Source organism: Pseudophryne corroboree, chromosome 8, assembly GCF_028390025.1.
Source record: "Pseudophryne corroboree isolate aPseCor3 chromosome 8, aPseCor3.hap2, whole genome shotgun sequence".
Classification (NCBI taxonomy): Eukaryota; Metazoa; Chordata; class Amphibia; order Anura; family Myobatrachidae; genus Pseudophryne; species Pseudophryne corroboree.
Window position 1 is genome coordinate 33,428,864 of NC_086451.1, and position 16,584 is coordinate 33,445,447.

Sequence of the window (16,584 nt, forward strand, 5' to 3'; positions counted from 1 at the left end):
TAATTTTAGGCCCATAGACAGTCCGGTTTGCAGGAAATGCAGGAAACGACCCAGTTGAAATTCCTCTGTAGGGGCCTTCTTGGCCTCACACCACGCAACATATTTACGCCAAATGCGGTGATAATGTTTTGCGGTTACTTCCTTCCTGGCTTTGACCAGAGTAGGGATGACTTCTTCTGGAATGCCCTTTTCCTTTAGGATCCGGCGTTCAACCGCCATGCCGTCAAACGCAGCCGCGGTAAGTCTTGGAACAGACAAGGCCCCTGCAGTAGCAGGTCCTTTCTTAGAGGTAGAGGCCACGGTTCGTCCGTGAGCATCTCTTGAAGTTCCGGGTACCAAGTCCTTCTTGGCCAATCCGGAACCACGAGTATAGTTCTTACTCCTCTCCTTCTTATGATTCTCAGTACTTTTGGTATGAGAGGCAGAGGAGGGAACACATACACTGACTGGTACACCCACGGCGTTACCAGAGCGTCCACTGCTATTGCCTGAGGGTCCCTTGACCTGGCGCAATATCTGTCCAGTTTTTTGTTTAGACGTGACGCCATCATGTCCACCTTTGGTTTTTCCCAACGGTTTACAATCAGGTGGAAGACTTCTGGGTGAAGTCCCCACTCTCCCGGGTGAAGGTCGTGTCTGCTGAGGAAGTCTGCTTCCCAGTTGTCCACTCCCGGAATGAATACTGCTGACAGTGCTATCACATGATTTTCCGCCCAGCGAAGAATCCTTGCAGCTTCTGCCATTGCCCTCCTGCTTCTCGTGCCGCCCTGTCTGTTTACGTGGGCGACTGACGTGATGTTGTCCGATTGGATCAACACCGCCTGACCCTGAAGCAGAGGTTTTGCTTGACTTAGGGCATTGTAAATGGCCCTTAGTTCCAGAATGTTTATATGAAGAGACGTTTCCAAGCTTGACCACAGGCCCTGGAAATTCCTTCCCTGTGTGACTGCTCCCCAGCCTCTCAGGCTGGCATCCGTGGTTACCAGGATCCAATCCTGAATGCCAAATCTGCGGCCCTCTAGTAGATGAGCACTCTGCAGCCACCACAGGAGAGACACCCTTGTCCTTGGTGACAGGGTTATCCGCTGATGCATCTGCAGATGCGATCCGGACCATTTGTCCAGTAGATCCCACTGAAATGTTCTTGCATGGAATCTTCCGAATGGAATCGCTTCGTAAGAAGCCACCATTTTCCCCAGGACCCTCGTGCACTGATGCACTGAGACCTGTCCTGGTTTTAGGAGGTTCCTGACTAGCTCGGATAACTCCCTGGCCTTCTCCTCCGGGAGAAACACCTTCTTCTGGACTGTGTCCAGAATCATTCCTAGAAACAGTAGACGTGTCGTTGGAATCAGCTGCGATTTTGGAATATTTAGAATCCACCCGTGCTGACGTAACACTACCTGAGATAGTGCTACTCCGACTTCTAACTGTTCCCTGGATCTTGCCCTTATCAGGAGATCGTCCAAGTAAGGGATAATTAAAATGCCTTTTCTTCGTAGAAGAATCATCATTTCGGCCATTACCTTGGTAAAGACCCGAGGTGCCGTGGACAATCCAAACGGCAGCGTCTGAAACTGATAATGACAGTTTTGTACTACAAACCTGAGGTACCCTTGGTGAGAAGGGTATATCGGGACGTGGAGATAAGCATCTTTGATGTCCAGAGACACCATATAGTCCCCTTCTTCCAGGTTTGCTATCACTGCTCTGAGTGACTCCATCTTGAATTTTAACCTTTTTATGTAAGTGTTCAAGGATTTCAGATTTAAAATTGGTCTCACCGAGCCGTCCGGCTTCGGTACCACAAACAGCGTGGAATAATACCCCTTTCCTTGTTGCAGGAGGGGTACCTTGATTATCACCTGCTGGGAATACAGCTTGTGAATGGCTTCCAAAACTGCCTCCCTGTCGGAGGGAGACTTTGGTAAAGCAGACTTCAGGAACCGACGAGGGGGAAACGCCTCGAATTCCAGTTTGTACCCCTGCGATACTACCTGTAGAATCCAGGGATCCACTTGCGAGTGAGCCCACTGCGCGTTGAAATTCTTGAGACGGGCCCCCACCATATCTGAGTCTGCTTGTAAAGCCCCAGCGTCATGCTGAAGACTTGGCAGAAGCAGGGGAGGGCTTCTGCTCCTGGGAAGCGGCTGCATGGTGCAGTCTTTTTCCTCTTCCTCTGCCCCGGGGCAGAAATGAGTGGCCTTTTGCTCGCTTGTACTTATGGGAACGAAAGGACTGAGTTTGAAAAGACGGTGTCTTTTTCTGCTGATGTGGAGTGCCCTGGGGTAAAAAGGTGGATTTTCCAGCCGTTGCCGTGGCCACCAGGTCCGATAGACCAGCCCCAAATAACTCCTCCCCTTTATACGGCAATACTTCCATGTGCCGTTTGGAATCCGCATCCCCTGACCACTGTCGCGTCCATAACGCTCTTCTGGCAGAGATGGACATAGCACTTACTCTTGATGCCAGGGTGCAAATATCCCTCTGTGCATCACGCATATATAGTAATGCATCCTTTAAATGTTCTATAGTTAACAAAATATTGTCCCTATCCAGGGTATCAATATTCTCGGTCAGGGAATCCGACCATGCGACTCCAGCACTGCACATCCAGGCTGAGGCGATTGCTGGTCGCAGTATAACACCAGTATGTGTGTATATACTTTTTAGGATATTTTCCAGCCTTCTATCAGCTGGTTCTTTGAGGGTAGCCGTATCAGGAGACGGTAACGCTACTTGTTTTGATAAACGTGTGAGCGCCTTATCCACCCTAGGGGGTGTTTCCCAACGCGCCCTAACCTCTGGCGGGAAAGGATATAATGCTAATAATTTTTTAGAAATTAGCTGTTTTTTATCGGGGGAAACCCACGCTTTTTCACACACCTCATTTATTTCCTCTGACTCAGGAAAAAATATTGGTAGTTTTTTCTCACCCCACATAATACCCTTCTTTGTGGTACTTGTAGTGTCAGAAAGGTTCAATGCCTCTTTCATTGCCGTGATCATGTAACGTGTGGCCCTACTGGACATTACGTTTGTCTCGTCACCGTCGACACTAGACTCAGTATCTGTGTCAGGGTCTGTGTCGACCCACTGAGGTAACGGGCGTTTTAGCGCCCCTGACGGTGTCTGAGACGCCTGGACAGGCACTAATTGATTTGCCGGCTGTCTCATGTCGTCAACAGTTTTTTGCAAATTGCTGACATTATCACTTAATTGTTTAAATACAATCATCCAGTCAGGTGTCGACTCCCTAGGGGGTGACATCACCAACACAGGCAACTGCTCCGCCTCCACATAATTTTCCTCCTCATACATGTCGACACACGCGTACCGACACACAGCACACACACCGGGAATGCTCTGATAGAGGACAGGACCCCACTTAGCCCTTTGGAGAGACAGAGGGAGAGTCTGCCAGCACACACCCAGCGCTATATATATATACAGGGATAACCTTATATAAGTGTTACTCCCTTATAGCTGCTGTTAATATATTTATTTGCTGCCAAACGTGCCCCCCCTTCTCTTTTTTACCCTGATTCTGAAGCAGGACTGCAGGGGAGAGTCAGGGAGCCGTCCTTCCAGCGGAGCTGTGAGGGAAAATGGCGCTTGTGTGCTGAGGAGATAGGCTCCGCCCCTTCACGACGTCCTTATCTCCCGCTTTTTTGTGTAAAATGGCAGGGGATTAAAATACATCCATATAGCCCAGGAGCTATATGTGATGTATTCTGTTTTGCCACCTAAGGTATTCTGTTATATTGCGTCTCAGGGCGCTCCCCCCCCAGCGCCCTGCACCCTCAGTGACCGGAGTGTGAAGTGTGCTGAGAGCAATGGCGCACAGCTGCGGTGCTGTGCGCTACCTTAGTCTGAAGACAGGATGTCTTCTGCCGCCGATTTCACCGGACCTCTTCGTCTCTTCTGGCTCTGTAAGGGGGACGGCGGCGCGGCTCCGGTGACCCATCCAGGCTGAACCTGTGATCGTCCCTCTGGAGCTAGTGTCCAGTAGCCTAAGAAACCCGATCCACTCTGCACTCAGGTGAGTCCGTTTCTTCTCCCCTTAGTCCCACGATGCAGTGAGCCTGTTGCCAGCAGGACTCACTGAAAATAAAAAAACCTAACTAAACTTTTATTCTAAGCAGCTCAGGAGAGCCACCTAGATTGCACCCTTCTCGGCCGGGCACAAAAATCTAACTGAGGCTTGGAGGAGGGTCATAGGGGGAGGAGCCAGTGCACACCACCTGATCCTTAAGCTTTTATTTTGTGCCCTGTCTCCTGCGGAGCCGCTATTCCCCATGGTCCTTACGGAGTCCCAGCATCCACTAGGACGTCAGAGAAACTACAGGTAGTTTTTTCTCACCAAACATAATACCCTTTTTAACGGTACCTGTTGTACTATCAGTAATATGTAAAACAGTTTTTATTGCCTCAATCATGTAACGTGTGGCCCTACTGGAAGTTACATTCGTCTCCTCGTCGTCGACACTGGAGTCAGTATCCGTGTCGACGTCTGTATCTGCCATCTGAGGTAGCGGGCGTTTTAGAGCCCCTGATGGCCTTTGAGACGCCTGGACAGGCCCAAGCTGAGTAGCCGGCTGTCCCATGTCATCAAACTTCTTATGTAAAGAGTTAACACTTTCACGTAATTCCTTCCATAAGCCCATCCACTCAGGTGTCGACCCCCTAGGGCAGCCTTTTTCAACAGGTGTGCCGCGGCACACTGGTGTGCCGCGAGCAGTTTCCAGGTGTGCCGCCTGCACACAGATCCGCTGCAGCCTACATACAGACCTGCCGCCGACCGCACACAAACCCGCTGCCGCCGACCGCACACAGACCCGCTGCCGCCGACCGCACACAGACCCGCCGCCGCCGACCGCACACAGACCCGCTGCCGCCGACCGCACACAGACCCGCTGCCGCCCGCCACACAGACTTGCCGCAGCAGCCAGCCAGATATGCCTAGTTGCCGGGCAGCGCTGAACTTCAATGACAGCCGGCTCGTGACCTATGGTGACTCATAGGTCACGCACCGCACGTCTCGTTCCCCCGTTTGCAGTGCACAGTACACTCGACACTCACTCGCTACTGCTCCTCCTCAATGCAGCCTCGTCCCAGTGCTCCTCACTTCTCCCCACAGACAGGGCAAGAGTTAAGGTTGCTATATATATATATATATATATATATATATATAACATTAATGTGTGAGGAATTACTATGGCGTTGGGAGGTGTGTGGAATTACTATAGGGTGGGGAAGGTGTGTGGAATTACTATAGGGTGGGGAAGGTGTGTGGAATTACTATAGGGGGGAAGGTGTGTGGTATTACTATAGGGGGGGAGGTGTGTGGTATTACTATAGGGGGGGAGGTGTGTGGTATTACTATAGGGGGGGAGGTGTGTGGTATTACTATAGGGGGGGAGGTGTGTGGTATTACTATAGTGGGGAAGGTATGTGGTATTACTATAGGGGGGGAGGTGTGTGGTATTACTATGCGGGGGTGCAGGTGTGTGTGTTTTATTACTGCAGCCCCGAAAAAAAAGATGGTGTGCCTCGGCAATTTTAAAATCTTGGTTAGTGTGCCACGAGTTTAAAAAGGTTGAAAATCACTGCCCTAGGGGGTGACATCTCCACTACAGGCAATTGCTCCGCCTCCACATCATTTTCCTCTTCATACATGTCGACACAGCAGTACCGACACACAGCACACACACAGGGAATGCTCTGATAGAGGACAGGACCCCACTAGAGCCCTTTGGGGAGACAGAGGGAGAGTATGCCAGCACACACCAGTACGCTATATATATGTAGGGATAACACTATATAGAGTGTTTTTCCCCTTATAGCTGCTGTATATAGTTATACTGCGCCTAATTAGTGCCCCCCCTCTCTTTTTAACCCTTTTCTGTAGTGCAGGACTGCAGGGGAGAGTCAGGGAGACGTCCTTCCAGTGGGGCTGTGAGGGAAAATGGCGCCAGTGTGCTGATGAGATAGGCTCCGCCCCCTTCTCGGCGGACTTTTCTCCCGCTTTTATCTGTAATCTGGCAGGGGTTAATATACATCCATATAGCCCTGGAGCTATATGTGATGTAACTTTAGCCAGCCAAGGTGTTTTTATTGCTTCTCAGGGGGCCCCCCCCCAGCGCCCTGCACCCTCAGTGACCGGAGTGTGAAGTGTGTATGAGGAGCAATGGCGCACAGCTGCAGTGCTGTGCGCTACCTTGGTGAAGACTGATGTCTTCTGCCGCCGATTTTCCGGACCTCTTCTTGCTTCTGGCTCTGTAAGGGGGCCGGCGGCGCGGCTCTGGGACCGGACTCCGAGGCTGGGCCTGTGTTCGGTCCCTCTGGAGCTAATGGTGTCCAGTAGCCAAGAAGCCCAAGCTGGCTGCAAGCAGGCAGGTTCGCTTCTTCTCCCCTTAGTCCCTCGATGCAGTGAGCCTGTTGCCAGCAGGTCTCACTGAAAATAAAAAACCTAAAACTAAACTTTTCCTAAGAAGCTCAGGAGAGCCTCCTAGATTGCACCCTGCTCGGTCGGGCACAAAAATCTAACTGAGGCTTGGAGGAGGGTCATGGGGGGAGGAGCCAGTGCACACCAGGTAGTCCTAAAGCTTTACTTTTGTGCCCAGTCTCCTGCGGAGCCGCTATTCCCCATGGTCCTTACGGAGTTCCCAGCATCCACTAGGACGTCAGAGAAATGACAGTTAGGAGCTGATTAGTTGGTACTTTATCTGTCTCCAAGGTTCAATAAATCTTCCCCCATATAAGAACATTAGCTAATTCCTATCCTTACACGTCAGATGACCGCTGGTGGCAAATCATCCTGTATCTGGATAGGAATTACCTTACTTGCACCTATCCCCTCTCTGTATGTTATTAGTAACATCCCAGCCATCATGCAGCCAGCCATTGTGACACAAGCACCATGCAACCAGCCAGTGTGACACATAGACAGGCGCCATTGTGACACGTGCGATGTGGCTTACATGCCCAGCACCTGACAGTTACCAAGCACTCAGTTCTAGGCAACGGAGGAAGATGGAGGCCTGCGATAGACTGGGAGTGCAGGATTGCACTGATGAGAGTACTGATGATTTCAGTGATTTCAGTGAGAATTTATCTATAGTGGATGAAGCTTGGGAGACCATCGACCCCAACCCCGACATCCAAGAGCTCTTCACGGAGTACAATGACGCTTTCTTCCAAGGGAAGTTGGCTGACGTACCCGTTGAGTGGAGCAATAGGCTGAAGACGTGAGTATGGCTACTGTCAGATCAATTTATTATGATATTCCTGCTAAGATATACACTATTTATTATCACCTGACACTGTGATGGCATTTATAGTATAATAAGCTTACTGTCACAGTCCAGATTACTATTTATTTAGATGGTCTTCAGAATGTTAGTTACATCTAAGCAATGACAGCACTTAATCAACATTTGGATGTATTAATAAAAACTAAAACTCACTGGCGTATCTATAGTGGGTGCAGGGGGGCCACACCGCACACTATGCACCCGTACAATTATTCTTACCTGTCCAGACTTCTGCACCGACCAGCACTGCAGACAGAAATCACAGGCAGATATTTTCCTGGTGATTTGCGTATGTGCAGTAGAAAATTCTCTGGGAACATCGCACAGGTGCCATTTTTATTGTAAGAATAACAATTATAAAACACAAGCCCTATGTGACCGCTGGAGAGCAGATTTTCCTCCTGCCTGTGACAGTGAGGATGAGGCATGAAGAGGCACAATCCAATTCGAGGTTCCCAGCTGTCAGTGTTACACTTGTGTTATTAATGGGTCAGGGGCCACGGGCCCCATAGCAACACTTTGCATATGGTGAAACAAATTTAGCATTTATAATTTTCAGGAAAACCATAACAAGGGCTTCTCTCTTTCCCACCTTTGGGCCACAGTCAGTGACACCTATTGGGGTGTGTATAACAGACATGTTCCCACTAATGGAAGCGTCTTCCCTAAATTGGGGCGTCTCACCTCCTTGTATGGAACTGATCAGACCAGGGATGTTCCTCATGTGTGATCTGTGTTTTCTCACCAGGATGGCCGGAGTCTTCCGGAAGCAGAAGCAGTTCGGGGGCCCGTGCCGCATCAGGTTGAGCAGACCCATCCTGGAGCAGATGCCCAGGAGGACAACAGTAGAGGTACTATAGGCTGTGTCTGTGCGCCAACCTGTTGCTAGAAGAACGTGTGATGAGGTGATAGCGTGTGCGCCTGAGTGCAGTTATTGCAGCAATATATGTAGCAGTGGGAAACAGGGTTATTCCTGCACCCTGTGTGCACCGAGGGACGTGAGGAAATGTCTGCAGGGGGGATAATATCTAGGGGTCCCAACATTGGGAATCAATGACTAATAACACTGAGACTGAGGAAGTAGCGGAATGATATAATGGGAGCAGAAGGTACATTTCCAGCAATGATGTAGCAGTACATGGTGCAGGGTTTGTCTCTGCTGATCTGGTGCAGCTCACACCTGGAGACATAAACCTCAGTCAGTGTAACACAGTAACTGTGTGTGATGTGTGTGTCAGTGTTACTATAACCGGCTCATTGCTGTGTGTGTTACAGTGTCTGCTGCATGAGATGATCCATGCGTACCTGTATGTGTCAGAGATACAGGACACCTCTGCGCACGGCGAGGAATTTGTGAAGGAGATGGAGCGGATCAACTACCTGACCGGCGCTAATGTTACTGTAAGTATATAATCAGCCATTAAGGGGCCAGTTATGTGGGAGGAGAGGGGAGGCCGACACACCGGCCAGCAATGTGTGGGAGGAGAGGAGAGGCTGACACACCGGCCAGCAATGTGTGGGAGGAGAGGAGAGGCTGACACACCGGCCAGCAATGTGTGGGAGGAGAGGGGAGGCCGACACACCGGCCAGCAATGTGTGGGAGGAGAGGAGAGGCTGACACACCGGCCAGCAATGTGTGGGAGGAGAGGGGAGGCTGACATACCGGCCAGCAATGTGTGGGAGGAGAGGGGAGGCCGACACACCAGCCAGCAATGTGTGGGAGGAGAGGGGAGGCTGACATACCGGCCAGCAATGTGTGGGAGGAGAGGAGAGGCTGACACACCGGCCAGCAATGTGTGGGAGGAGAGGGGAGGCCGACACACCAGCCAGCAATGTGTGGGAGGAGAGGGGAGGCTGACATACCGGCCAGCAATGTGTGGGAGGAGAGGAGAGGCTGACACACCGGCCAGCAATGTGTGGGAGAAGAGGGGAGGTGACACAATGGCCAGCAATGTGTGGGAGGAGAGGAGAGGCCGACACACCGGCCAGCAATGTGTGGGAGGAGAGGGGAGACTGACACACCGGCCAGCAATGTGTGGGAGGAGAGGAGAGGCCGACACACCGGCTAGCAATGTGTGGGAGGAGAGGGGAGGCCGACACACCTGCCAGCAATGTGTGGGAGGAGAGGAGAGGCCGACACACCGGCTAGCAATGTGTGGGAGGAGAGGGGAGGCCGACACACCGGCTAGCAATGTGTGGGAGGAGAGGGGAGGCCAACACACCGGCCAGCAATGTGTGGGAGGAGAGGGGAGGCCGACACACCGGCTAGCAATGTGTGGAAGGAGAGGGGAGGCCGACACACCGGCCAGCAATGTGTGGGAGGAGAGGGGAGGCCGACACACCGGCCAGCAATGTGTGGGAGGAGAGGGGAGGCCGACACACCGGCCAGCAATGTGTGGGAGGAGAGGGGAGGCCGACACACCAGCCAGCAATGTGTGGGAGGAGAGGGGAGGGCGACACACCGGCCAGCAATGTGTGGGAGGAGAGGGGAGGGTGACACACCGGCCAGCAATGTGTGGGAGGAGAGGAGAAGCTGACACACCGGCCAGCAATGTGTGGGAGGAGAGGGGAGGCCGACACACCGGCCAGCAATGTGTGGGAGGAGAGGGGAGGCCGACACACCGCCCAGCAATGTGTGGGAGGAGAGGGGAGGCTGACACACCGGCCAGCAATGTGTGGGAGGAGAGGGGAGGCTGACACACCGGCCAGCAATGTGTGGGAGGAGAGTGGAGGCCGACACACCGGCCAGCAATACCTGGGAGGAGAGGAGGGAACGCTAGCTTCTGGGATTATGCTTTATTATATTTCTACTATCTGATTAGATCTACCTCGACTTCTATGAGGAAGAGGATGCGCTGAAGACCCACTGGTGGCAGTGTGACCGCTGTCTTCTATACCGCAAGAAGATGGTGAACCGCGCCCCATCTATGACTTCTGAATGGTGGGCGCTACATGCACAGGTGTGCGGTGGAGAAATCCACAAAGTGATGGAGCCGCCCCGCCAAGGTAAAGAAAATAGCGCTTCTTCATATGCTCCGCCCACCCGCAATATCCTGATACACTGCCGGGGGAGGGAATCCAAATAATGCACACAGGCCCCAATCAGCACAGGAAGCGCCCTGTACACATCACACCACTGACGTTGGGTGAGGGAGTGGGGACAGGCGGCATACACCCATTTGTCATTACATCACATTATAACGTTACACATAGACAGTGCTTGGTGTGAGCAACCCTAACAATCAGACACCAGTGGCCTGACTGCATGATTATATGTAATATATCACCGTATATGTACTGAGCAGTGATAAAACACAGAACATCCCTGCATAGGAGGATCACCTCGCACAGTACACTTGCTGCGTTTCTAACGGATACTTGTGTATTATAGGAACTAAAAGACCGCGGACCGATGCTGGTGCACCTGGCGATACGGTTGCTCGCACACCTGTGAAGAAAGCGCGGAAGGCACACGCCAAGTAGAACACTGGTGGCCGTTTCCATCTCGGTGTCATGCTAGGGGAGGAGGGGAGGGACTTGCAGAAAATTGGGGTCCCTTGACGTGGGCTGCAAGCTTAAATGTTTTGATCAAAATATAACAGAGCCCCCTCTATTTTATTCACTACATACAGAAAGATTTGCAGTATATTAGTGTCAGTGCCAAAAGCAGAAGTCTGTTATGTAGCCATATAGAGCATTAATATTGCAATGCAGCTGGTGCCATGTACAGTATGGGTAACACCAATGTTTTGCACAGTGCTGTCATGGCAGCTGTCACTGACGGCTATAATAGGCCGAGTTGTGTTTAGCTCACAGGCCAGCCCTGTATAGATGTTCCCCTCTGTATCTGGGAGGTGAGTACAAGTAACTGCAATGTAATGGGGTGCTGAGCATACATGCTAGGGTAGGGACTTACTGAAAATTGGGGTCCTTTGACGTGGGCTGCAAGCTTAAATATTTTGATCAAAACATGACAAAATCCCCTCTTATTTTATTTGCTGCATACACACAGATATGCAGTACATTAGTGTTAGTGCTGATAGCAAAAGTCTTTCAGATTCCATTCCCGCCTCACCCCGGAAGAACATGAGAGCAGCTTCCGAGAGAAATGATGCCTGTATTGTGCCAGTCCTGGTCATATGCCTGGGTCCTGTCCCATAAAGTCAGGAAACGCCACCTCCTAACTGCAAATGGGTTGGTAAGGAATTTGGGCGCTTCGCAGGAGGCGGCTGCCCCTTTAGCACCTAGGATCTATCCCTGTGATCTTTATAAACTAGACTGACAAAAAGGTGGTGATGTAAGAAGAATGGCGCTACCTATGATGTCACTACACTGGTGGTAACAATGGTAATATTGCGGGTACAAGTCCCCAAAAGATTGTGGGCTAAAGAACCCTGATATACTCAGACTGTACGTTCCTTAACGTGGAGTGCAGAAGATCGTCTGGATGATTTTATTTCTCTCTTCTTTAACACCAGGATTCTCCGATCATGTATCATCATCATCATCACATATGGGAGATGGTAAGAAAAGCAGTGGAGACCACAATGTGTAGTAAATTCCACAACAGGATTATTCAACATTTTCAAGGTATTTTCTCCACGAGGTGCGTCTAAGGGGTATTTTCCCCAAGAGGTGCGTCTAAGGGGTATTTTCCCCAAGAGGTGCGTCTAAGGGGTATTTTCCCCAAGAGGTGCGTCTAAGAGGCATTTTTCCCAAAAAGTGCGTCTAAGGGGCATTTTCCACGAGAGGTGCGTCTAAGGGGTATTTTCCCCAAGAGGTGCGTCTAAGGGGTATTTTCCCCAAGAGGTGCGTCTAAGAGGCATTTTTCCCAAAAAGTGCGTCTAAGGGGCATTTTCCACGAGAGGTGCGTCTAAGGGGTATTTTCCCCAAGAGGTGCGTCTAAGGGGTATTTTCCGAGTGTGATGAAGCCATCACCAAAAAAACGTAAATAAACCCAAATATAGCGGGGGTTACGTACCAAAACTTGCTAAAAACAAACGTGTTTTTCTCATAAAGGTATCTTTACACGTATGGTCTGTACATGTATTAACAAACAACAAGCGATACGGCGTACTCTACGCACTCGGAGAATGGAGTAAGGCTGGTATGTAAAGTTATCTTTGGGGTACTAGAAGCGTGACGTTCTCAATCGTATCCGTACTCACAATATGCAAGGTTTCGACTATTACATCAAGGTATCTTTGTGATGGCCGGAGCTGACGTTTATGTAAAAATGTCTTAATAAATGGATATAACATGCAGCACTAATAAAGTAGATAACAATGGTGTTCTAGACAAAAAAAAAAAAAAGGGATGGCTTGCAAAAATGACAGATAGTCACGAAACGCGTCGGGTCAGGAGAAAACAGACAGTGGCGGTCCACAGCTACATCCTGGGAGGAGGTATGTTGCCGGGCGTGAAATTGTTACTTATGACCGCAACATCAGTCCCCGGGTCACCTCCTTCCAGATGTACTGTCGCCATCCGCGCGGTTTTATTTTATTGTGTCTAGAACACTATTGTTATCTGCTTTATTAATGCTGCAAGTTATATCCAATTATTAAGACATTTTTACATGTTACTATATTTGTGGTTATTTACTGTTGTTGGCGATGGCTTCATCACACTCGGAACATACCCCTTAGACGCGCCTGTAGGGGAAATACCCTGAAAATGCTGAACAATCCTGTTGTGGAATTTACTACACATTGGGGTCTCCACTGCTTTTCTTCCTGTCTCCATGATGATACATGATCGGAGGATCCCGGTGGTGGCGCAGAAACCACTGGGAAAATGGTGCGGCGGCCATGTTCCCAGCATTTTGCGGATGCCAGTAGGAAAATCACGGGGAAAATGGCCGTCGCACCATTTTCCCAGAGACCTGCACATGCGCACTACACTCTGGCACAGTGCGAGGGTCTCCTAATGCCCCTAGTGCTCAGAGTCTGTACTGCACTGCCAGCTAGAGAGGTGGGGGCCCAAATGGAGACTGAGCACGGCTCCTCCTCTCTTATACACCCCTGCTAAGTATATTACAGTTTTTTAGCCCACAATCCTTTGAGGACCTGGCTGTACCCACAATATTACCATATTTTACCACCCGTGTGGTGACATCATAGGTAGCACGCCCACCCACCCCCTCCCTTGTTGCACCACCACCTTTTTGTCAGCCCCCCCTCCCCAACTAATGGTGGAGAATTGTCACAGAAAAAATGAAATAAAGAACAATGTGATTATAAAACAGAAGCGTCCAGTTGTGTTTCTCTATGATATATGTGATTATTACATCGCTGGTACCGGCTGTGTCACATGGTTATTTTCTATCCACCTGACCAGTCAGAAGACCACACATTTCATGGCGTAATGTGTCATAAATCGGGGTGTCAGGATGTCCCCCAGATCTAATAGTAATATCAGTACTCATTACAAAATAAAGGTAGCAGTATAGTCTCCAATTTACTATATCTCACATGAAAATCAGCCAGTAGTATTTCTAGTTCCTTTTACAGCCCCAAAATATCAGTATGGATGAAATACTTCTATGCGCAGTGTTAGGGAATGCGCCTCCTGTCTGTAATCAGCCTCAGGAATAATTTGGGGAAATGTGAATCACCCAGAGAGAGGATTATGGTGCGAGGCTGCGGCCAGACCCTGATCTAGTGCTGTGAGTATAGTAACCCTACATAGTACATATGGGTATTCCCAGTCACAGTATATGGCACTGGTCACATATAACATGCAGAGCGGTGCAGGGAGCAGTATTATTAGGTATCTGGGATTAGCCCAGAGAGTATTATGGAGCATTCGTTATAGATCTGGGTGACAGTATGTTTATGCTGTACATAGATCCTAGTGATACAGGAGAGGGTTCCCTCGTTATATATTGTACATTCCCTAAAGCTGGGATTCCTGAGAGCTCCTATTACTGTATATATAGTGCCACCAAATTACCTGTTACATAAACGTCAGAAGCCGCACAGAGGGGGAGATGGAAACCCCGCGGCTCATTGTATCTGCCCCATAGTATAACAATAGTACCCAGTATACGAGGATGAGATAGGAGGACGCCATAATAGGGATGCATCTACCATAGTGTTCACGCTAGGCTGTTTCAGCAGGGTGCCGCGTCCCATGCTCCCTGCCCCTTTAGCTGCGCCCTGCTAAAACCGCCTGCCGTGCCGCCGCTGCGTGAATACATGCCGTGCGCCCACATCTACTCACATGAAAGGGAGCACTTGGGGGAACACTCCCCCATCAGGAACACTGACAGCTCCGGCAAACCCCATTAGTGATGTAGAGGGGGTTTCAGCAAACCGACCATCTATAACGCTACTGGCTTCTAGTGAGCGGACGGCTGTATTCTCATGAATATTACTTCCTGTCACACAATGGCGGCCTCCACGGTGGGAGTGCATTCATGTGTACAGCTACAGAAAGTCAGACTCATGCTTAGAATTACTACACATCATTCCAACACAGAAAGCACCATGGACACGTTCTCACAATACACAGTGACAGCGACATTATCCCCGCTCCCATGTGTATAGTCACCTTCCGGTGTCTCTGGGGCCTGATGCTTGTGGTAACTGAGAGCAGAATCTAGGTGGTAGGGGAAAAGTCCTATGCAGCCAAGCTGTCCAGGAGCCCTCAGCTTGTGGTATCGTTGCCTCTTGTCTGCTCTGTCATCTACATATGAAGGTGAACACAGGTATTATCACTCTGCAGCCGCTGCAACAGGCTTATAGGTAATTCCACTCACACATGGTTTTGTGTAACTAAAATCTTTCTTAGTACTAAACCATACTGAAATAATTCCTTGAAATCCTGAAATAGTCTATGGAAAACTGAGAAACACACTGCTGCTGCAATATGACCGACCTATATATCTCCTGGGAAACAAGATGTGCACTGAAAGGATTGTTTCCATGGCAACAGATGCTTCTAAGAAATATCAGTTACTGCCACTAATGGGCTAAATGGCAGCAGCAGTGTGTTTCTCTGTTTTCAATGGGCAATTTCGGGCAGTTCTATTTTCAGTAACAAGAGTCATTCCACATAATTATGCTAAATAATTTTTCTGTGGAGCTTCCCTATAATCCATATATTTTTCCCAGAGAATTAAATGTGGTATACATTAATAACGGTAATAAAGACAAGTATTTCTTCTTTAATGAAACAAGTATTTGTCTATCAGGATCCTTACGCTGTATATCACATATTCTCCTAGTATGTAATGGGGAATCCCGATTTACAGGAATAGTGTGCAGTATAGTGAGAGCAAAGCTGTTTCTAGGCAGACGGCTCAGCCATCCGGCCAATCCGCCGACCTATCTGACAATTGGTAAGCGCAATAACACTTACCAATCGTCGGCCCACCCAGTTGTGATGTCAGTCACCGGCGGACCCTGCAGCAAGTGCATCTGCAGATATATCGGCCATAGGCTGTGCTGCAGGGCTGACGGGATACGTCTGTGAATGACATCAGTCACAGACCTATCACCGGTACACACCAGCCAACCCACCCACGATATATCGGTCGTTCAACTGAATGGCCGATATATCGGCCAGTGTGTACCCAGCAATAGGCTATGAAAGCATGGGAAACCTCGTCCAAAGAAAGGCCAGGCAGTATATATCACCCATATCACATCCTCTTCCCCTATGCAATGCGGCCTGTGATGTGTCACTGCCCCGGGCAGGGGATGCCCCTCCCCCATTATCTTCATGTCCCAGGTGCTGTCCAGTTATTTACCTGATACACACCTGAGCTCTGTGTGCAGTCACCTGCCCCCATTTCTCACCAACCCAAGGAAGGGGATATGGCCGGGCCCCTGGCCCTTCCCTCGGGCCCTGATAAGCTGTACTCTCATCTCTATGTAGTGCCACCATAGTATGATGATCTGGTATGCATATATCATTTACCAGGTGGCTTTATTCTGCGGCTGGGTCTAGTCATGTCAATATACTTCTTCCACAGGTAATACTGGTTCCTGATGCTGTCCAAATTCATCTCCATGTTATCCAGGGCTGCAAACTGCTAGAAGACACAGTATAAAGTGTGAGCAACTGATACACAGGAGAGGCCTGGTCAGTATAGAATATTCCCATATATTTCACTATATTAGAACCTGGAGGAAACTCACACAGTAACAGGGAGAACACACAAACTCCACACAGATGGGCCATGGCTGGGAGTTGAACTCACGACCTCAGTGCTGTGAGGCAGTAATGCTAGCCACTTGTAACCAGACTTATGATGTGACGC

General features: G+C 49.7%; 1 protein-coding gene across 6 annotated transcripts in view; it reads right to left on the reverse strand.

The window, feature by feature from the left end:
* The window catches only part of LOC134948304 (uncharacterized), a 39,973-nt gene that overhangs the window by 11,485 nt on the left and 11,904 nt on the right, over window positions 1-16,584 (reverse strand). For 5 of the 6 annotated variants that reach the window (XR_010182941.1, XM_063936209.1, XM_063936208.1 and 2 more), the window contains exons 9-10: window positions 16,242-16,356; window positions 14,871-15,005 (exon numbers count right to left, since the gene is read on the reverse strand). Coding sequence is in view for 5 of the 6 variants with exons in the window: in XM_063936209.1 (XP_063792279.1) it covers window positions 14,871-15,005; window positions 16,242-16,356 (250 nt within the window). In the remaining variant the exon portion in view is untranslated. The remainder of the gene's footprint in view (window positions 1-14,870; window positions 15,006-16,241; window positions 16,357-16,584) is intronic. The other variant, XM_063936210.1, reaches the window with a different exon arrangement.